The 23,459-nt window shown below is 37.9% G+C and overlaps 2 protein-coding genes and 2 pseudogenes across 5 annotated transcripts; 2 read left to right on the top strand and 2 right to left on the bottom strand.

The window, feature by feature from the left end:
* The first annotated feature begins 860 nt into the window (after positions 1 to 860).
* Positions 861 to 4,704, top strand: LOC114295451 (E3 ubiquitin-protein ligase PRT6). 4 transcript variants are annotated; one of them, XM_082914039.1, is made up of 7 exons: positions 914 to 995; positions 1,101 to 1,164; positions 1,252 to 1,305; positions 1,467 to 1,570; positions 1,715 to 1,765; positions 3,756 to 3,807; positions 3,894 to 4,704. In XM_082914039.1, the coding sequence occupies exons 4-7, from the start codon at positions 1,500 to 1,502 to the stop codon at positions 4,380 to 4,382; spliced, it is 663 nt and encodes a 220-aa protein (XP_082770165.1). In that variant the 5' UTR covers positions 914 to 995; positions 1,101 to 1,164; positions 1,252 to 1,305; positions 1,467 to 1,499; the 3' UTR covers positions 4,383 to 4,704. The 4 variants fall into 4 exon arrangements, with proteins under 4 accessions (XP_082770162.1, XP_082770164.1, XP_082770165.1 ...); XM_082914038.1 differs by lacking the exon at positions 1,101 to 1,164 and having other exon boundaries at positions 870 to 995; XM_082914037.1 differs by having other exon boundaries at positions 1,252 to 1,570.
* Positions 4,705 to 7,076: 2,372 nt separating this feature from the next.
* Positions 7,077 to 9,428, bottom strand: LOC114267006 (subtilisin-like protease SBT3 pseudogene; annotated as a pseudogene).
* A 218-nt stretch (positions 9,429 to 9,646) lies between these two features.
* LOC114293919 (uncharacterized) lies at positions 9,647 to 14,156 on the bottom strand (annotated as a pseudogene).
* A 399-nt stretch (positions 14,157 to 14,555) lies between these two features.
* On the top strand, positions 14,556 to 15,233 carry LOC145812741 (uncharacterized). The gene has a single exon (XM_082907871.1). The coding sequence runs from the start codon at positions 14,556 to 14,558 to the stop codon at positions 15,231 to 15,233; it is 678 nt and encodes a 225-aa protein (XP_082763997.1).
* The last annotated feature ends 8,226 nt before the right edge of the window (positions 15,234 to 23,459 follow it).

The following is a 23,459-nucleotide window of genomic DNA, read 5'->3' as shown; positions in this document are numbered from 1 at the left end:
TCTATGCTTTCATAAACTAGGAAGAAGGAAAATGTTAGTTCGGCAATACTTGAAGACTGCCCTTGATCTGACTTGGTTGGCATGAGTTAAGATTACCAAAGACACAGTTCTTGGTTGAGCTCGTAATCTCTTGGCTTTGAAGCTTCAATCTTAGAGGTGTCTTCTAAACCTTATTATTTAGGATTTGAGGTGCTGCAAAAATCCTCATTCAATAAAACAATTCACTTTGATTATTGTGCTTTTAGATACTAAGTAACACGAACACGAATATGTCACAAGACATGATAATTTAAAAAAAAAACAAGACATGATAGATGGAGGGCACACACAAAATATATATATAATAAAAAAAAAATATTTTTTTATTTATAAAGATGAATGATTAATAGATATAAATTTATATTATTTTTCTTTTATGACTGAATGGAAAGTTATTTTGTTTATACTTGTAGTATGTTTCATGTGTGTATAAGTGATGGATATGTGTGATTGTCCAAAGAGTGTCTGGAACTAAATTTTTTTCCAAAAATAATAGGATCCATTTGCATGTGTTCAATGTGTTGAGAAGTGTCCAACGAGTGTACCTTTGATTTGAACGAAAAATAACATCTCATTACCAAATCCTCAATTTTTCGATTGCTTTTATTTCTTCATGGCATACCTTTGTATACATGATGCACCGATGCCTTCTATTGTTCTGGGATAGTAATGTAAACTAAATGTTCTTGAAGGAAAAATAACATGATTTCTTACATTTGAATATAATTCCTATAGGTCAATGTGTTTGCTTAACTGTATATTCATCATTCAGAAAATTTGATATTTGAAGAAACATTTTATTTAAATTGGTGCATTGAAGTGATTAGACTCTGTCCCCTAAATAGTGCTTTCGTTTTGATGGACGTTAGATCTTGGGAAACATGAAGAAAGATCCAGCATCGTTGATGCTGTCTACTGTTACAAAGAAACTGCACGAGCTCGGCTATGTGCTTAAGGTGATTCTCTCTGAATCATTTGTACTTGTTTGTGCTAGTTACAGATAAATATGTTGTTTATATTCTTCATTGCTAGTGATACCAAATGTTGTTTTGTTTTTATAGGTAAATATAATGTGATTAACAAAGAGTCTTTTGGATTATCACACTTTTTACATAGGTTTACAAGGTCTTTTTTTTCTTGTCCTTTTGTGGGTCCTTCAAATTTCTGGGGAAAAGTAAAGCAGTCATTCTGATTCTATTATCTTTTCCACAGATGAGGGTTTCTTTTTGTATCCTATAACATTTAAATGTTATGCAAATCAACTAGGTTCGGTAGGTTGCTATGATTTGTATATGGAACCCTTTTGAAGATAAGTTCTTTGCTAAAGCTAATTAGTCATTATGAAAAACCTACTGAGTTATGCAGATCATACCTCTAGAATTTTGATTGTTGTACACTTATGCATCCTAATAATGTTTCTTTGACAGATTTATGCATTAGAGGATGGTAAAGCGCGTTCTATGTGGGAGGAAATAGGAGGTCAGATCTCAATCCTAAGTCCTGACAGATATGGCCATATTGATTGGTCAATGTATGTGTGCTATTTGATATAGTGTGGTTGCTTTGTACTTTGTGTAGTATTTTTTGTTTTATTGCCAACTCTTTTGGTGACATCTGTTACTTTGTTTATTTTAGTTGGTAAAAATGGTTCATGTTTTATTTTTTTTTTTTGCAGCTTTGAAGGTATTATTGTAAACTCACTTGAAGCAAAAGATGCTATTTCAAGGTAGGCCTTTCATTGACTTATTTCTCATAGACACTATTTTAGTTGGTCTTGTTTATTACTTTTTTAAATGTTTGGCCACACGTAAAAGTTTCATATCTTTTTCTTTTCTCTTTCATTATATATATATATATATATATATTTGATAAACAGAGCTAAATATGAGAATGAGCATCAAAAGGGGATCTCAAAATAGCTTATACCTCATTCTTTACTTAATAGACTATATGAAATCTAAAATATAAAGGTGTCATCTGCTTATAATAAATGACATAATATTTTAGGCGAACCACTCATAGACACTATCTTTCTACTCCTCTGGCATTACCTTTAGAAGTACCTTCTTCAATGGTCTAGCTAAAACTTCAGGTAGGATCTTATATTCCTTCCAATAAGGAGATGGGCCTAACATCCTTTGTATACTCTACCCTCCTTTCTTAGGAATCAATGACACAAAAACATTGAAATTTTTCTAAGAAACACCATGCTCGAAAAATAAGGATATCATGCCATCCACAACTATGTAGGCTTATTTAACGCCTTCCTAACACTATTGGAAAAAGGCAATAGTCATACTCATACACCAACCTACCCATGACCTTATCTCCTTTTTGAGACTTCAATGCCACAACCACTTCCTCTTCTGAAAATGTCTTTCTAACCAATCCTTATCAGTGGTCGTGATGCCACCAAAGTCCAACCCATCCTCCTGGATCTGAGTAAAGCTCCTCATAGGAATCCTCTGTACTAGTTCTAATCTTCTCAACCGTCCACACCCTAGCCCCAATACGAATTTTGCCTATGTATGAGCATTAGCCATTCTCTAAGAAAAATGGGTATTTCCAGCACCCTCTTTAAGCCATAAAGCCTTAGCCTTCTGGTTTTATCTCGTTTTCTCCATCTTTGCAATGCTACCAAATTCTTCTTTCAAGTACTCTCTATGCCCCTTTGCGATAATGAGATTACGAACACTCTCAATCTCATTGAAGGCCTTTGTGTCCTTCAGAACTGCTGGCTTTTGAATCCTGATTCCATTTCTTCATTTTTTCATTCAAAAGCTTTAATTTCATGTCTGAAATCAAACTAGGTCTTTCTTCAACATGATAACAGCTCCTCACTCACCAACCATTTGGGTAAATTACACTTACACCCCCTTGAGGATATTTATTTTTTAAGTCCTCCATCCCAAAATCCTAGGCACTATTATGTTACACTTTCAGCATAATCTGAATATATTTTATTTGGAGCTGGATTTTATCCCTTGAAAGATGAGCCTTCTGAACGTCTTGAGATGCAACACCTAAAATTTTTTATAGTAAGTTTTGGGGTTATAATTTTTTGAAGCTATTTCTCTTGTTCCTAGATTATGACCTAAAGGTTATGAACTTATGATCTTCTATGTATGAAGGAAGTTTATTTTTTTGAAAGTGATTGCTCAAAACTGTTTCTTACTATTGTTTCAAATATAATTATGTCTCAATCACTTGAGAATCCCAGGACTTTAAAGCTTATACTAAGGAACCATGAACTAAAGCATCAATTGATGTAATGCTCCGTAATAGGAGCAGTGAATGAAAATGCGAATTTAACTATTTCAATTTTGAGTGTTTGTTTGTGGCTATGCCTCCAATAGAGTATTTTCTTAAATGTTTTCCTGTCCTTTAGTAAGAAAATGCCTCTCAGGAGATTTTAGTCGTGAAAAAGCAAGCTTTCTTAACTTCCCTTTTTCCAGAATTCTTTCACGATATCCCAACAACCAAAAGGAATTAAGTGATTCTGCAGCCAAGCTTTAAACTTGCCTTTATTTCAAGGTTCCTTCAACATGCATACTTAATTGAACATTGCTACATAAGCATAGACTTGTAACTAAAGTTTTCTGTCTGTCTTTTCACAGTTGTGATAATATTGATAAAGTAGGGTTTCTTTAAACATGTTGCTGGACATGTGCATGTATTGAAAAGGCATATGTAATGTTTTTACGCTGCTAATACAGGTATGTTAGACGAATTGTTTTTGAAGGAGGACTCATTGTAGATCCAGATCAGGTAGCAGGCTGCTTTAGTCTCTCATTTTCTGCAATTGATAGCAATTGTTTATTTTGTTATCTTGAATAATGATCTTTTTATCTCAGGGGGAGTTTCTCTGCCCTGTATGTCGTGGACTTGCAAATTCAGCATTGCCTGCATTACCTGGAGATTCTCAAAAGGTTTCTAGACCACCAATGGTTTCAACTGTCAGTTGGCCAGATACTACAGGCCAATTATCCTCTGCAAACAGGGAAACTGATTTCCATCACTTTCGGGAAGCCTTGTCTCTTTTACGTAGTGCTGCTGATGTTGCTGGGAGGAGTGAAATCCTAAAAGCTTTTCCAATGCATCGAAATGGAAGGATAAGACCAAATCCTGAATCTATGTTTCGTGTACTATATGGAATGTATTTTCCAGGCAAACAGGATAGGATTTCAGGATCTGCAAGGGTAAGCCACTCGGTAATTATGTGGGACACTCTTAAGTACTCTCTTATTTCAGGATCTGTTGATGGTCTGCTGGTCTGCTGCTGCTGCTGTCGGTGTGCTGCTGCAGAATTTTGCTGGGCTGCTACTGCTGCAATGTTGCTATGAAGCGGGCTGCTACTAGATGCTGGTCTGCTGCAAATTTGGGTTGTTGTTAGTTTCATGATTTCATTTTGTTATCTGCTATTTTTACTATGGGTTCACAATTTGGATGTATTTGAGTATTTTAGTGAGTTTACCTTTTTAGGTTTTATACAACGCTTCCAAAAACATATTTTTCAGCAGTGTTTTTTGGCCTACACATCAACTTTAGGTGATTTAATATCAATGTTATTAGTTTGTAATAGTAGTGCCTGAGGGATGCCTCTTGTAAATATGTAAAACTTATAAAAAAATATATATGATTTTCAATTTTTTTTGCCACTACAAATTTGTCGTTGCCAAAAAGTAAAGTTTTCTCGACAAACAACTTGTCGGTAAATGTGTAGCCAAAAGTTTATTTTTGCCCACTCATATTGTGTTGCTAAAAGTGTATTTTTTGCCAATACTAATTTGTTGTTGCCAAAACTAAAGCTTTATCGACAACCAAATCGTTGGCAAATGGCAACATTTACCGACGTAAATGTGTTGCTAAAAGTTACTTTTGCCCACTCATATTGTGTTGGTAAAAGTGTATTTTTTGCCAATGCCAATTTTTCGTTGCCAAAAGTAAAGCTTTAGTGACAAACAAATCGTCGGCAAATGGCAACATTTACCGATGTAAATGTGTCGCCAAAAGTTTACTTTTGCAGACGCATATGTTGTTGGTAAAAGTATATTTTTTGCCCATGCAAATTTGTGTCACCAAAAGTGCCACACAATCATCATATTTGAGTGACTTTTACCAACGCAAGGTAAATTGCCAACGATGGATGAAGGCTTTTAGTGACAACTATGTTCATCGCTAAAGGCATTACTTTTACCAACGCAATGAAAATTTTGTCGGCAAAAACTTTTGCCGACTCACTTTTGCCTACGAGTTGCCAACGTAGCTTTGTCTGTCGGCAAAACTCTTTGCCAACGAATTTTCCCTTTTAGCAACATATTTTGTTGCATTGCGAAAAATGCAATTTCTTGTAGTGATTTGTGGTTAGTTTTTCACCAACTTTTGATGTTGTGCTAGCATATGATGGGGGGATCTTGTCAGTGCCAACTTAGTTGGGATTGATTTGGTTCGCCATGATGCTTTTTGCACTCATCCCCCATTTTTTCCCTTTATTGATGTAATAAACTTCTATCTCATCAATAAAGTTTCCTTTTCTTTTGCTCATAAAAAAGAAAAAAAAAAATTGATCTCTTTTAACCTTTACACATCATTAGCCTTATAACATGTTTATTTTGTTTAATTTTTTCGGTTGATTCTCTACTCTTCCTATTTTATATAAATCTCACCCACCAAAAAAGAAAAAATCATGTGGTGCAGTGGGATTGCAGTTGGTGAGGGAAGGAGAAGGTTGCCCATGACTGGCAAAGGGAGGGCAAAAGTCACCAATCAATTTTTTATATTAGTGGAACGACATTTTTTTTTTTTTGAACATTCTGAGAGCTCAATTTGGCACATGACATAATCTGAGCCATTTAATGAACAAAACGATGATGTAGTGCAATCTTATTAACCGTACTCGCCATCAAATTTATACCTAAAACAGGCAAAAGCAACCAAAAATAATAATAATAATAATAATAAATTAAAAAAAAACACAATAATATACAATTAAGGTACTCTCTTGGCACCCTTGCTTTTGTAGCATCTCTAATGCAATTGTTATAGCCGCTACCATTATTATAATTGGGCGAAGACGGCTTTAGTTCATCTGCTATTTGAGCTGTTAAATTTAACATGGCGCACACAAATATAATTTTTTATAAATAAAAAGAAGAAGAAAAAACTATCATCATTTCACCCATTTAAGCATGGTTGCCAAATTTTGCAACTTCTAGAACTGTAAAAGGTGTCAAAATTTGACTTTGACATACCATTTTGGCAATTCTAAGTTCTGACACCTTTCATGCACTTGGATAAGGTGCAAAAGCAGCAACAACAGGACTTCTCACTATATGCTTGATCTTAACCTCATTCCAACTTAAATACCCATAATTCACAATAGAATGTATTTTTTGACTTTTTATGAAATATGGGTTGGGTTTAAAATGATGTAGTGGAAGAGTAATATGACTTAAATAAGATAATGTAACTTAAATAGGATAGTGACTTTTTGACTTTTTTAGTATATGCCAAACAATAATAATTTTACAATCTCAAATATCTTGATGGTGAATCCTAAGGTGCAAATTAAATTTTATTGGAGGATTTTTTTAATTAATTTTAAAACCTAAAATAAATTTATAATGAAAGTCTTTAATTTAGAGGTAAGATTTATTATTTAAAAAAAATAAAATAAATAGAGAAGGGGGTGTATCAGTTTACCGATTATATATATAAAGGATAATAAAATCCTAATTCTTATGATATTGTTTCCCACAACTTTCCGAGCAGCAGTGAGAGGTAAAGAGAGGGAGAGAGATGTCTAGGTTATTGGGTGAAAAGTGCTGAAAATTGTTGAGTTTTTTGGTGGTCATTGGCAAGGTAAATCCCTTATTTTTTTATTCCCTCACTATCTTTTTCTTCTTCTTGTGAGTTGCTCCGTAGTTGATGGGTCAAATCAGTGAAGTAAGTACATGTGTTGGGCATGGCTATGAAATATTTGGCTGATTGGGATAGTATTCTGTGTATATTATTATCATGCAAAATTTTAAAACGAATTAAGGAGATAAAGTCGTTAGATAAGAATTCTACACAGAATCACAAACTTTAAAAATCGAGGAATCATATCAAACGGATGAATTTTGAACTGAAATTTTTATAGTAGATTAATTACATATTGAATTGCATATCGGAATTTTCTCATAATTTTTGGGAGTCAAAATCTATATTAACTGGTGCGTTCAAATCTGTCCAGAAAATAGGCGTAAAACAGTAATTTCAGAAGTGTTGTTCTCTTTGGGTATAAATCCGAAAATTATCAAATTAGTGTCATTAGAACCGGTTACGAGTCTAGTTTCTTACATTTTTGGCCTTGCATTGATTGCTCATGTATACTAAGAGAACCGTCAATTTCTTTAAAGTGCTGCAGGAAACAACCTGTTTGGATATAATTAATTGTAAATAATTATTTTGACAAGCAAATCAAGTAAAACCAATTGGGTTTCAAACTTAGGATATATTAGTTGATATCTGGAGGGTTTTGGAATTTTTCGAATAGCATGGAGTGGGTTTTTAATTTTCAAAGTTAGCGAATAGATTGGGAAAACTTGTTTAAAATTCTGTTTTATCTTAAAGTTACTTTTAGTTAAGTTTCGATCGGAACCCATGTCTTGGGTAAATTTAGACCTTGAAGAACATGAATTTAGGTATTATTTAAGAGTAACGGTGAGTGGAGTTGAACTGTATTAGTGCACTTTAGTGTGGGGTACTTAGTTTATTATTCTCTTTAGAATTTTTAAATTAGTATTTACGCGTGGCCTTCATATTTGGTTCAGGGCACTAGTTGAACTTTCATACTCTATTCGAGGATTATATTCTTTCATTTTCAGGTGAGTAGTTTCATGTTACATATTCTTATAAATGTTCCCCTACCCTGAACTGTTGGAAAATTTAATTGTTGTTTCAGACTAAACTGTTTTGATAAATTATTATATTATCAATGGAATCAAATTATTTCTGAAACATGTGTGAACTTGGCATACTGTAAACTATTTGTTTTGGACTCATGTTTATAATGGTGAACTACCATGTTTTGCAAAACTGATGTGTATTGATTATTGAGACCATCTGTATATTTTAGTCTAGGGAAATTATTCTACTGTGTGTGGTGACTCTGGCCACTAGGGAGCAAATCCGATTTGGGCCGTGATGACTCTAGTGCTCAATGATTGTAAGAAAAAGACCTAGGTTAGGCTAGGTGACCTTCAATTGGATTTTTTTTTAGAAAAGGCCCGCGTTTCCACCCCAAGGATGACTCTTGGTTCGATATTAGATCCAACAAGGCTTATTGCCTTATGAACTGTGTGGCATATTACTTGTTATTTCTTGGTGCCCAAAAAATTATTGGTGTTCATGTTGTAATATATTTTAAGTGGAAAATGCCATTTATCATGTTATTGGAAGACATAAGTATTTTAATTGTTGAACTGTGGAACCTTCTTTTTGAAACAGATTCTCTTTACCAAATTGTATGCCAATCTAGTTTCTGTGATATATATTTTATTTGGAATTGAACCTTATTTTTAAAACTGTATTTACTATCCATGTTGTTACTCACTGAGCTATCAATTGACTTAGTTGTTTATCACTTCCAGGTGTTAAAAGGATTTAGAGTGGACTCATGGCGTAGCGGAGATTCAATTGCATGGACCTTTAGGACATTCATTATTTTGTTTTAGCTTGTTATGTTGGTTTTGTGCATACATTGTGGTGAGATTTTATTTAGAAATATTTTATTTTATGAGCCATTTGTGTTCCATGTAGTATATATTTTGGGAAGTTGGTTATGGTTGATTTTATCATTTATACTTGTGACTTGTCATTGGTGGGTTTTGATTTATTTATTTCTGGGCTATCATCACATTTATTCTTTGTGATTTTGGGTTCATGTATAAGCTTACGTGTGCCTTGGAGTAAGTCCTGTGGGTTACGGTCGGTCGTACCCAGGTTTGGGGTGTGACATAAGTAGTAGTGCTTGTGTTGTTAAGGAGTATCATAAAAGACGGGTAGTTAAGATCAAGACTAGCTTGATCACAACTGAAATTTGATCTCTTGGCGATGATCTTGATCTGTTGGTTTGTGTAGTTCATTCCACACAAGTAATTGATGTAGTCTTGAGCCTCCAAGTCATAAATAAGCCCTGGGTCCATGGCTCTTACAGGATCTATGTGCCTTGACCCATAATCAAGAGGAGTCCCAACTACTCCGGTGGTCATATCAATGATCATGCTGTTTGTGTTGTCGATCATGTAAGTCGTGGCCATCAATGCTGATCTGATAGCAGCCGGACTCCAATCCTTGTGGACCGCTTTTAGTAGTGTTGATATACCAGCTACATGGGGACATGCCATGGACGTGCCAGAGTCGTCTCCAATCAGCGCAATTTCTCTGTTTGGTGCATATGCTGCTAAAATATTAACTCCAGGAGCCAAGATATCAGGTTTCAGTATGGCGATTTACGATCCAGTCCTCACGAAGAAAAATCTGCCAATTGGGGCAAGTTTATTCAACTTTTATTCATTCAATCAATAATATTAAGATATTTTCTCTTCCTTGTGGATTCAAGGTTCTATTTTTCTCGTGGATTCGAGAGCTCCTTTCGTCTACTAGAACGATATCTAGTCCCCATGTATTCTACTGCGTCAGTATGTGTAGTCTGAAGCTTTCCAAATGTTTCTGGGTACGAGGCAATGTGACCAGACATTTTCTCCAGCTGATCAAGTTGGAACTGACACAGCATTGCACTAAAGCCATCCAAGGCATGGTTGTAGGTATAGAGATGGGTTGGAAGAACAACATTCGGCGAAGACAGGGACGAGAGAGTTGACATATACCAACTATGATGATCTAGGAAAGGAGAAGGCATAGCTGATTTGTCCACGTAGATGATGTACGTCCTATGATCATCCGTAACAAGAGCGGCTGACATGCCAACTGAAAGTAGGAAGAAACAAAGGAGCTTGAAAAAGAAAGAGCAATCCATTTTTAGGGAACACTGAAAACAGACCACTGAAGTAGTTAATCAGTACAATGACAATACGTTATATGTACTGCTCAAGCAACTAAAGTCCAAGCGATTAAACCAGCAAAGAAATCATAAAAAAAGCACTACTGATTGGAGTTTCCATAGTTGTCTGAATAAACAGCCAGCTCTAGATGCCTTTTCAGATATCGCATCACAAACCATATTGAACTACTGCTTGATGGTACGAATATTCTTCTACTATGCTAACTCAATATATCCAAGATTTTGATAAGGGACAAGAGAAACAAATATATTAATACAGACAAGATAAGGAAAGAAAAGACTTTCATTAGATTTCAATAAAGAGATTCCTTTTACAATAATGCAACACAACTAGAAAACGAGAAGATAAAAGAAGACACTTTTCATTTGAAGGGTACTGACTTCAAACATATTGACAAAATTCCTTGCCCCTCTCCCTCTTCTTGGAACTAACGTTCCTTTTGTTTCAACAGAAACACTTTCTAGGAAAAAATATTTGTGTTCTACACTTTTTGATTCTGAGCCTTTGTTATCAACTACATCAAACTGCACAGGTTTCTGTAATACTGATATGCCTAGATAACAAAATATAAATTAACAATCAAAGACAACCATGCCTGTAAGCAACTGCACAGATTTCTGTAGTGCTGATAACCCTAGATAACAAAATATAAACTAATAATCAAAGACAACAATCTGAGTAAGCAATAGCAGTTCAATCATTACAACTGTTAAATATGGACCAACCCCATGCAACATGCCTTCAGATGCAAAATCTGGAGCAAAAGTGTTCAAAACCAATTCGCATAAACAAGTTTAGAATCTTGGTTTATGTAATAAGAACACAAAAAGTTAATGGCATGTTAGTTTGTGTACATATATGCTTTGGTAGTTGATTTGTTATAGAGTCTTACATATTAACTTTCAAAACTGCCAGATGCACAACAAACACACATGCTCCTAGCTTTTCTTATCAACTTTTATTAAACTTTGTGGTGAAATATATATATATATGTATACACAGTTTTCTGTAGTACTGATATCCCCAGATAACAAAATATAAATTAACAATCAAAGACGACAATCTCAATAAGCAAGTGCAGTTCAATCATTACTACTGTTAAATATGGACCAACCCCAAGCAACAATGCCTCCAAATGCAGAATCTGGAGCAAAGGTGTTCAAAACCAGTTCACGTAAACAAGTTCAGAATCTCAGTTTATGTAATGGGAACACAAAATGTTAAAAGGCATGTTAGTTTGCATACAGATATGCTTTGGCAGTAGATCTGTTACAAAGTCTTACATGGATAAACCTTCAAAACTATCAGATACACAACAAACATACATGCTCCTAGTTTTTCCTATCATCTTTTATGAAACATTGGGGTGAAATATATATATATATACAGAGAGAGAGGAACAGGGTAGTAACAAGCATACCTCAGCTACAAAGACCCCTAATTAAGTTAAAGACATAAAAAATTTAAAAAATAGCAGCCGCCCTATTCATCTAGCCACCAACAGCAACCAGAAACTTCCTGTTGCTTCCTGGTTCCACTTGCAAAACCACAACATCTCCCACCATGTCTAATAACTTCTTCAGATCATTCACACCAAATCTCTGGTAACCCACTGATCTCTTGTACCGTTGCTGATATATAGCCTCAAAAGAACCCATGAAAATTCGACAGGAATAACTCACAAAAATCTCTTGTAGCTCATACTTGAACTGTTCAATACCTGGGTCATCATTTTCACATCTAGATGACATACCCAGATTAGTCTTCTCTACACCTGCCCATTCATCATGTTCTTCAACTACTACCCTTTCTTCATCTGAGAACTCATCTGAAGATCCACCACCTGTGATAATAACAACGATCTCTTCCTGAGACTCCTTCCCTTTCTTATCCTTCTTTGCCAGAGGTAGTGGAGGCGCACTTGGGCCAGGTCTCAAGTTTCGAAGGTAGACAAACTTCTTATGACCTTTTCCTTCTATTGCTATCATGTTGCCCATCTTCTTGAGAAGATTCACAAGCTTGCATGCCCCATATTTTGCTACATAAAGAGGCCTCCCAAAAAATTTCTGGTATTTGGGAGGAACACGGGTAAGAGGCACACACCCTCCAAGCTGTGCCTTCAAACCATTTAGATCCCCAGGCTGTACCCATGTCAAATCATTCTGGTCACAACGAGGAGCAGATGCCGCTGATACTTCATTTGAACTAGATGGAAGACTTTGTGATCTTAAAGTTGAAGGAAAGCAAGGCATGGTCATTGAAGTACTATTGTACTCAGATAAAGACTGTGATATCATTGAGAAATCCCTTGAGTTGTAAACATTTTGTGAGATCCCTCTATATAAAATTGCTTCCTCATTCCGAACATCTGGGTTATCATTGATTTGGCACCCCATCAGATTCCCAGCAATCTCAGCTAGACCTCCATGAGGGCGAATTAAAGCCCTAGAGGGAGGCACAAAGCCTTCCCCACGAGCCACACTATGCCAATCCCATACAAACCTGCCCGCATTACACAGGGTAGATGATACACCCACCGTAAAAGGAATGGCAAGAATCACAGTATATCCATGTTGACCAAGTATGTGAAGTGCTGGAGCAAAATCAACATTGCCTGAGATCAGCATGATGGAAGATGGTGGAGGGTTGTCAAGAGCAAAAAGAAACATATCAACCAATGTGGCCTTGTCAGCAGCATCCTTTCTTCCATTTAGTACATCTACGAGTTTGACATCAGTTCTCTGCAGCCTGCCCTCAGTTGCCTGGGAAAGGCATTAAAATCCCCATATGCAGAGAACAATGCAACAGCTCCATTGATTACAGGATGGACCCACAATGCCATTCTTATGTTGCTAGCCACATCTTCGAGGCGTACATCACTTGGAACAGGACAGTTCTCAATGTCCCATAGAATAGCCACAGGTCCATATGAGGATTTTCGGCTCTGCTGCGAAGGTGGTTAAGCTGAGTTCATGTTTGAAGCTTCCATATGCGTACCACTTTGTTCGGAGGATTCAGAAGGCAATATCAAAGCTGAGAACTAGCCATTACTAACTCAATTAAAGCTCACAGGTTCCTGGAAATGGCAAATAGAAGGGACTATACACTACAACAAAATTAAATTTTTTTGTACAAGTTTTCACGACATTCGTTAGCATGTCGTATAAAGTTATACTATTTTATAATATGAAATGTATGCTGTCTTCAGTGCAAATATTTTACGACATATTTTTGTAAGTCGTAAAAACATATATTTTTTACGGCATACTTTTACATGTTATAAATATATGAATTAACGACATACATAGTATGTATGCTATTATTGACAAAACATTAACGGCTTGCAAAAAAAAAATGTCGTAGAATGTACTAACTACGACATGCATTTAATGCATGCCATAAACATGATGCCATAAATAGTTAGTTTTATTGTAGTGATAAGTAAACTATAAAACAAAAAACTTCTTAAAATATTTTATGGTAGTATAAACCGGCTATGAGTATAGCCCAAAATGCAAAGCAAAAGGAAAAAAATAAAGAGACAAAGAAATACGCTGTAGCGGAATTAATAACTTGACCAGTTTAACATTCCAAGTCATATCCAACTGGTAAGCAGACCTAAAATTCCAAGGGCAATTTTGCCTGCAACCAATGGTATACATAGCAAAACAAGATGGTCAAGCCAACCTCTACACAAAAGGTAATAAATTATATATGCAAACTCCATAAGATAAATTATGATTAATTTGAAACTAACATGAACAAAATCTCTATGTTTCCTGCAAACAGTCAACTGACCTAATCCATTCCTACATACAAACAGCTTAGCAATGACAATTTTTTATTTTTTTCTTTTTAAAAAATATATATTTGTGCATATTGGTCCTTGCAAAAATATCACCAGACTCAATTGGGTACCAAAAAATCACATTCAAATTTAGCACCAGAGTATCAAGAGGACAACCAGACAGAAAGGGAGTGGGGATAGAATGGGCTCAAATTAACAGCTTCAGGTATGCATAAGGCATAAGCTGTTAAAGTTAATGCCATATTTACATTAGATACATTGGATACATTGCATGCATTGGATACATTAAGTTCATACATTCTTTGAATTCATGTATCTTTATATTCATGTATTTTATATTTATTAAGTACATTGTCTAGATTATATTCATGTACCTAGTTAATTGCAAGGTTGTTTAGGTTCATAGATCTTATTCATTGAATTTTTGTATAACCTTCTCTATATAAAAGGATGTAAGCTTATGGGCAAAGGATATGAATCAATAAGTGAGAAAAATTCAATACAAAATATAGTTCATTCTAAAGAGAGTTTTATCAAAAGCTAACATAAGTGGTATCAGAGCTTTGGTTGGGTCAAGAGCAAGCTAGGCGTAGAGATCGGATACGGGAAAACAAGCCCCGAAGAAGAACAAACCGACGTCCATGGCGAATCCCAACAACCAAAATGTATCTACTCCTATCTTTAATGGTGAAAATTTTGATTTTTGGTATGTGAAAATGAGAACTATTTTTGTCTATACGGATCTTTGGGATCTTGTTGAAAATGGGTTCGAGGAAACTGAAGATGAAGGAGCTTTGACAAATCCCCAAAAGAACCAATTAAAAGAGCAAAGGAAGAAGGATTCAAAGGCTCTCTCTTTTATTCAACAAGGAGTTTCAGAAGCAATCTTTCCAAGAATTATCAATGCAACAAAAGTGAAGGAGGCATGGGATATTCCTCAGAAAGAGTATAGAGGCAACTTGAAGGTAAGAACCATCAAACTTCAATCATTGAAAAGAGATTTTGAAAATTTAAAGATGAAGGATATGGAATTGTTGAAGGATTATTTTTCTAGGGTTATGGAACTTGTAAACCAAATGAAAATTTATGGGGATAATATTACTAATCAAAGAGTTGTTGAGAAAATTTTGATAAATTTTCCAGAGAAATACTATCCCATTGTTGCTGTCATTGAAGAAACTAAAGATCTTGCTGATTTGAGTATTGAAGATTTGATGGGTTCAATTAAAACATTTGAGCAAAGATTGAGTAGGCAATTTGAAAAGTCAATTGAAAGTGCCTTTCAATCCAAGCTTAATGTTAGTACCTCTAATTCCTGAGGAAAAAGAAGAAATGCAATCAGAAGAGCAAGAAATGCAAGAGGAAGAGGAAGGTCCAATTTTCAAAGAAAGGAAAATGAAGAGTCCACTCAACAAAAGTGTGGAATTTGCAACCGAAGCAATCATGTTGATTAATATTGTTGGTTTCAAGGAAAGCCAAAATGTTACAATTGCAACAAATTTGGGCATGTCAAGAAGGATTACCATGTCAAGAGCACTCAACAAGCTAATTTTTCCGAGGAGCAAGAAAATGAAGGGCACATGTTCTATGCTTGTCACAAGGAATCGGATCAAAACAAGGATGTATGGTGTCTCGATAGTGGATGTAGCAATCACATGACAGGAGACAGGAGATGAGAGCATTTTTGTGAAAATGAATGCTTCCTCCAGTTCTTAAGTAAAAATGGGGAATGGTGCCTTAGTCCAAACAAAAGGAAAAGGTACTATTGCTATAGAAACCAAGATGGGTACAAGATTCATTTCCGATGTTCTCCTAGTTCCAGACTTGGAGCAAAATTTGCTAAGTGTTGGACAACTTATTAAGCATGGATATCTTGTTCACTTTGAAGATGATTTTTGAAAAAATTTTGACAGAGGGAGGAAAAGCCAAGTTGTAGCAAAAATCAAGATGGAGAATAATAGAAGTTTTCCTCTCATTTTTCGGTATAGCAAAAATGTGGCTTTGAAGATGGATGCGAAGATGGATGTGATTGATAATTCATGGCTTTGGCATAGAAGATTTGGGCACTTGAATTTTCAAAGCTTGAAGTATCTACAACAAAAGAATATGGTTTTTGGGTTGCCAACCATTCATGAAGTGCAACATATTTGTGAAGGTTGTGCACTTGTAAAGCATCACCGGGAGTCATTTCCAAAGGAGAAAGCATGGAGAGCTAAAGCACCATTGGAGCTTGTCCATACCAATGTGTGCGGACCTATGGATACACCAACTCATGGTGGTAACAAATACTTTATTATCTTTGTTGATGATTTTACTAGAATGACTTGGGTGTATTTCATGAGACAAAAGAGTGAAGTTTTCTCTATCTTCAAGAAATTTCAAAATCTTGTTGAAAGACAAAGTGGTTGTTTGATGAAAGTATTGAGAAGTGATAGAGGCAGAGAATACAACTCAAATGAGTTTATGAAATTTTGTGAAGATATTGGAATGGAAAGGCAATTGATTGTTGGGTACACTCCACAACAAAATGGTGTGCGGAAAGGAAGAATCGAACCATAGAGGAGATGTCCAAGTCTATGCTACATGAGAAGGGGCTACCCAAAACTTTTGGGGTGAGGCCGTGTATACAGCAGTTTACTTGATGAATAGATGTCCTACAAAAGGTCTTAAGGACAAAACTCCATTTGAAACTTGGAGTGGAAGGAAACCATCGGTGAATCACTTGAAGGTGTTTGGTTGCATTTGTTATGCTCAAGTTCCAAAAGAAGTGAGGCACAAGCTTGATGAAAATAGTAAGAAATGCATCTTTGTGGGTTATAGCTCGAAATCCAAAGGCTATAGACTTTTCAGTTTGGATCAAAAGAAGGTGATTATTTGTAGAGATGTTCTCTTTGATGAGAAGACGTCTTTTGATTGGAAGAAAAAGAAAGTCCAAGATCAAAGCATTGCTTTCAATGAAGAATCGGAAAGTCCACAAGTTGAAGATGTTACAACTCTTGAATCTCCACAAAGAGTGTCACCAATTGCTAGTTCACAAACTTCTTCAAGTTCAAGTTCTTCATCTCCAAGTTCAACTCCAAGAAATATAAAGAGTCTTAGTGATGTGTATGCAAGATGCAATTTATGCATTGTTGAACCTGAAAATTTTGAAGAGGCAATTAATGATGAAGCATGGAAGAAAGCAATGGAAGATGAAATTCATGTGATTGAGAAGAACAAGACTTGGGAGCTAGTGGAGAAACCGAAAGAAAAAGAAATAATTGGTGTGAAGTGGATTTTCAAAACAAAGTTCAATCCGGATGGCTCTATTCAAAAGAACAAAGCAAGACTTGCGGCAAAAGGGTATTCACAACAACCTGGAACTGATTTCCAAGAAACTTTTGCTCCTGTGGCTCGACTTGATACAATTAGAGGTATCATTGCTTTGGCGGCTCAAAAGGGTTGGTTCTTGCACTAACTTGATGTAAAATCAGCATTTTTGAATGGAAAATTAGAAGAAGAGGTGTATGTTGATCAACCTCAAGGCTTTGTTATCAAAGGCAAAGAAGATAAAGTGTACAAGTTGAAGAAGGCTTTATATGGCCTAAAGCAAGCACCCCGGGCATGGTATAGTGAAATTGATGCTTACTTCAATGAAAAGGGTTTTCAAAGAAGCAAAAGTGAGCCAACTTTGTACATCAAGAGGCAAGGCATTGAAATCTACCAAAACAATGGTGGTGTTTTTATTTGCCAAAAGAAGTATACTCAAACACTTCTTGAGAAATTCCAAATGAAGAATTGCAAATCAGTTGTTACTCCCTTAATTGTGAATGAAAAGTTGTCAAAGGAAGATGGAAGCAAAGAAGCTGAAGCATCTTGTTATAGAAGTTTGGTTGGAAGTTTGTTGTACTTAACTGCTACAAGACCAGACATCATGTATGCTACAAGTTTATTGTCTCGATTCATGCACAGTCCAAGCCAAATTCATTTTGGGGTTGCAAAAAGAGTGTTGAGATACATTCAAGGTACACTTGATTATGGAATTTTTTATGAGAAATTTGTGTTGTTCAAATTGTGAAATTAAATAAATAGATTTATAAAGAAATCAAAATTATATACCAAGAACATATGCTGATAATTACAACTAAATTTCAATAGAAATACACAAAACAATAAAATGGTAAAGAAACCAAACCAAAACCTGCACGGTAGCAGTTTCCTTAAAACAGATTTTGCCGCCTCACGGGTCGAGTGTTTGAGGAATCCCGGCGTCTGTCTCCCAGAATACGACGGTCAAAACCAACTACGGCAGAAGCACTTTCTGTCTAGCTTAGCGAACAAAAACAGTGGTAGCACTCTCTTACAGTAGAAACTTTCTGGCAAACTGACTTGTAAAACGGAAACAAAAAATTTCTATATGGAGATTTGACAGGAGGGTCTCAATTTATACATGTATAGGGGAGAGAGGAAGAGCCATCAGCCTTTATGGCTGGTCATTAAAGCCCCATTAACCAGGATCCATAACCCTTTTCCAGAAAGATGAAAAGTTTGGATGCCCAACGGGTTCACACCCTTTAGCCAAGAAATATGATTTAAATACCCTTAAAATCTCATTCATGAATCTAACATCATGAGGCAATTTCTTATTCAATTCTCAATGGTTTTTGGCCCACTTGGACCCAACACAATAGATGATTGGAACCCACTTTAATATTTAATTAAAGTCACCACACTTTAATATTAAATTAAAGTCACCAAAAAATCATTTTTTCTAACAATCCCCCATATGAATAAAAATTGACTGAATGACTCAACAAACGGACACCAATCAACAATAATGACTCGGAGAGAGAGGACGACGGACTAACCCCGACATCAGAGAAGGTAGTTTTTGGCTTTGAACCTCTCCTAGTGAAAACCTATCGAGTTTACTGGCTGATCAGTGAATATGACATCTTGAACTGCTCTGCCGTTTATGTAAACTGAGACAATAGATCTCACGTAGGAATTACTCCTACCACCATTATGTTTTCACTGGTGTGCCCTGTATGGCCTTGGGCACTAGCCTAGTTCAGCGAGTGGTTTCAAAGAATCTTGGCCTGCCCAATTCTTCTAGAAGCGGCCCCACTTCACACTCACATAGGTGACTCTACTTGAGTATCCTGCTAGACTCAGCTCAACAGCTTAACACACTAAAGTCATTAAAAGCTCAGCTTAACCTCTACACTTGCAGGTATCACTGATAAAAAGAATGGCTGGAGGTTTAACCTCCTCATTGACATACCACCGTTACACGCAATTAGGTTGTCCCATTGAACCTAGATCTTGGGATCTCCAGTCAACTAGGTTGGGTTTCCATTCCGGTAACTTCCAAAGGCCTCAACCCCATTCTTTTTCACGACGTCTCGACCAACACTCGTTTAACCCTTTGGTTAGCGGATCCGCAATGTTGTCCTTTAGACTTTACAAAGTCTAAAGAGACAACTCCATTTGAGAGTAGTTGTTGTATGGAAATATGTCTACGACGGATATGTCTAGACTTTCCATTATACATATTACTCTGTGCCCTACCAATTGCAAATTGACAATCACAATGAATACAAATAGCAGCACAGGTTTAGACCAACATGGAAAATCTTCAATGAAAATGGCGAAGCCATTTAGCTTCTTCCATTGCTTTATCAAAAGCAATAAACTTTGATTCCATCGTTGATCTAGATATACACGTTTGTTTGGAAGATTCCAAAACACGGCTGCCCCTCCGAGGATAAACACATAACCACTAATGGATTTGGAGTCTTTTATATCTGATATCTAATTCGCATCACTATAGCCTTCAAGCACCACTGGATATCGATTATAATACAGCCCATAATCCTGAGTGTAGCATAAATACCTTAACACCCGCACAATGCCCTTCCAATGAGAAGCATCGGGATTACTAGTGTATCTACTAAGCCGGCTAACCGAGTAAGCTATATCCGGCCTTGTACAACTCATCAGATACATTAAACTTCCAATTACCCGAGAATATTCTAACTGAGAGACACTCTCTTTATTATTCTTGGTAAAATATAGACTTAAGTCTACAGGTGTCGATGACACACTCGTATCTGATCCACTAAACTTCTCAAGTATCTTATCAACATAATGAGACTGAGAAAGTACAATTCTGCCAGATGTTCTAGTAATCTTAATTCCCAAAATAACATCTGCAATGCCCATATCCTTCATGTCAAACTTAGAATTTAACAACTTCTTGGTAGTTTTAATCATTTCATCATAACTATCTATAATGAGCATATCATCAACATATAGACACAAAATGACATAACCTCTGTCGGTGTCTTTGACATAAACACACATGTCACATTCGTTGAAAACCCACTTGACAATATTACGTTGTCAAACTTCTTATGCCATTGTTTAGGCTCTTGCTTCAAACCATACAATGATTTGACAAGTTTACAGACTTTCTTGCTTTGCCCTGGAGCTGAAAACCCTTTAGGTTGCTCCATATAGATTTCTTCACTCAAATCCCCATTTAAGAAAGCTGTCTTTACATCCATCTGGTGTATCTCCATATTGCGCAAAGCTGCTAACGCAATCACCATGCGAATGGATGTTATCCTAGTTACAGGTGAGTACGTATCAAAGTAATCTAGACCTTCTCGTTGCCTGTACCCTTTGATAACGAGCCTCGCCTTATACTTTTCAATTGACCCATCAGCCTCCATCTTTCTTTTAAAAATCCATTTGCAGCTTAAAGGCTTACAACCTGGAGGTAAATCTACCAACTCCCAGGTGCGGTTTTGTAAGATGGAGTCAATCTCACTTTTGATCGTTTCTTTCCATTAAGGACTCTCATGAGAAGTCACAGCTTCGTAGAAAGTTTGAGGTTCGTTCTCAACCATATAAGTCAAGAAGTCTGGATCAAAGACTTGGACATCCTAGCCCTCTTACTCCTTCTAGGCTGATCATCACCTTGATTCTCAACTTGATCATCAAAATGATCATCATCACTAGCAAGCTCACCAAATTGCTCCAAAACCTCGGAACCCCTTCTTAGGTTCGGCAAGGAAAAATGTCTTCAAAGAAACATGCATTCTGTACGGGGAGCAAATATTCTGGCGTGCCCGTATTCCTTTCTTCCGAGCTCCGTCGATGTCCGATCACCTGCGAGCATGTAATGGTGAGCTACCCGGCGGTGTGTGGCCGGAAAAACCCTCCGACGGTCAAGTTAGCACACACCTTAGAGGGAATAGAGAGAAGGGAGAGAGTGTTTGAGTGTAAGGATTTTCTTACAGATATGTTCGTGTCTCCCGTATGGGGGGCGCAGACAGGCTTATATACCTTCTGTGCCCCATATCCACTCCCTGTCATCTCTTAACACGTGGCTCTGCTATCCCATCTGTCAGCTTAAACCATGCCGTTCATCACCTGCTCTCAACTGCCTGCCAGCATAGCTGGAGCTCGGCAGCCGAGCTGCCCTACCTCGGTCATACCATGCTTCATACCTTAAGCGCCCGACCGGATAACCGAATGAAGGACCGGGCTAGGCGGCATCTCGGCAAAGCTTAGCCCGGTATCCTCCGTTGGTCGGTCTTCTCGCCGGTCAGTCAACTATCTCGGCTGACCGCGCCTTTCCGAGCGCCGGCCTCTCGGTCTGTCTGATCTCGACAATCCCCAGACCGAGCATCCTGGTCTGACCGGTCACTTCCTGGCCGAGCACCTTCTGCACGGTTCGGGGCAGCACATAGTCCAAACTCTGCCCGGCCCAAGTTCTGGTAGCCCATCTCCGGGTGAACAGTCGATCATCTCGGCCCACTGCTCTGCTGGGCCCCCAACCTGTTCGGTTTATACCTCGGCCCAACGCCGGAGTATAAATCACCCTCTCAATTGCCCCTTAATCCCGTCCGCGGAAGCGTGACTGGGATTATTCACCTCGTCCGAGATAACGTTTATCCGGTCGTCAAGATGCCAAGCTTCGACCGAGCTAGTTGACGCAATTGTCCGCAGATTTGACCGGTTATGTTCCTCGGCTGACCTTTTCTCGTTGAAAGTAGCTCGGTTGGCTCTTCGTCTTTTCAACCCGTCGCTTCAGTCCTGCCAAAGCCATAAATGGTGACACGTGGCGGTCTGCCATTGGTCATCGGGCAGCCAACCCGCCGTTTTTGCCAGAATTTTGAATTTGGGCGGTCTCTAACGCCCATACAAACTTGCCCCCCCAGTTCCATTTTTCCTCTACTGCTGCATCCATCTCTGTCGATTCTCAGACCCAAGCTCGACTGCCAACCTGCCATTCTTCGTGTTTGGGAAGAACACCTTCGGCCCTTCACAGGTAAGATGTCCAATCTCTCTTATGTTGCTATTTACTCTTATTTTGCACACATTAGGACCCGAAAACATAGCTTTTAGGGCTTAGACCATAGAAAACGTCCTAAACCTCCCACTGTTCTTGGTGTTCTTCGTCTTCCTGAAGAACATCGAAGAACTGGGGTGAACCGGGCTCTGGGCCTTCTTTTGATCCGAAAAGTTAGCCAAACCGGGCAAACAACGTGTTTGTTCCAATCATGGCAAAAACCGAGATAACCTAAAGGCTTGGTCGCTTAACCGGGCTAACATCAGGTCTGCTTGGGCGACCGAGCTCCTTAATCAGACAACCGAGGTAGTTTGGCCCCCTTACCGACCGAGCTGAAGTCTAGCTCTCTTAGCGAAACCACACACTTACACTTACCATCCTTTTCCTGCAGAGTCCAAGGGGATCCCTGTCATTCCTGAACCTCTCAGGACCGAGCTGCAGCAATTTATCACCGTGCCCAACCCATCAACCGGGCTATAGTAAGTCGGCCACAAATGGGGAAGTTCCGCTTCCTTGTGGATACTCCGGCCGCGCTAGCCGCTTTCAGAGAGGACTACGGCGTCCCGGCCGACGTCCATCTCGAGCTGGCCGAAGAAGAGACCACGCCTTGGGGTAGGGAGGAATGCCCCTTCACCGTGCTATCCATCGTTGAAGGGGGTCTTCGTTTCCCACTCAACCCTCTCATAACCGAGTTCCTCCGCCGAACCGGGCTGGCACCCACACAGGTGTCCACCAACACATACAGAATAATCAACGGCGTACACGAATTGAACCAACGGCTGGGCGCCAACTTAGGCCTAGCCGAGATATTAAGGCAATACACTATGGGCCACACCGGTGACGGCCTGGCTTACTACTTGAAAATAAGACCGGGCAAGGAAAAAATCGTAACCGGCACCCCGGACAAAGATATGCACGATGATGATTTCTTCTGGGTGTCCGGCAACTACGAAACAGCCGAGGTGCCGGGCTGGTTCATAAGCAAGGACTTCGGTTCTTCATGTAAGCCACTCAAACTTGCTCGGTTAACTTTATTCTTTAGTTCTACTAACCGGTTTCCTTGTTTCTTTTACAGCTATCCAGGCCTTGCAAGCCAACTACCAATTCCCCAACGTCGAGGCAATTCGGGCCGTGCTTAGGTACCGTCACCGAGACTGCAACGAATTGCTCGGCTACACACCGTCTTACAGATATTCTGCTCCGC

This window comes from Camellia sinensis, chromosome 2 (genome assembly GCF_055761805.1).
Source record: "Camellia sinensis isolate YWXY chromosome 2, ASM5576180v1, whole genome shotgun sequence".
In the NCBI taxonomy this organism is placed as follows: Eukaryota; Viridiplantae; Streptophyta; class Magnoliopsida; order Ericales; family Theaceae; genus Camellia; species Camellia sinensis.
Note: the sequence above shows the minus strand (reverse complement) of the source record. Positions and strands in the feature narration are given on the sequence as shown.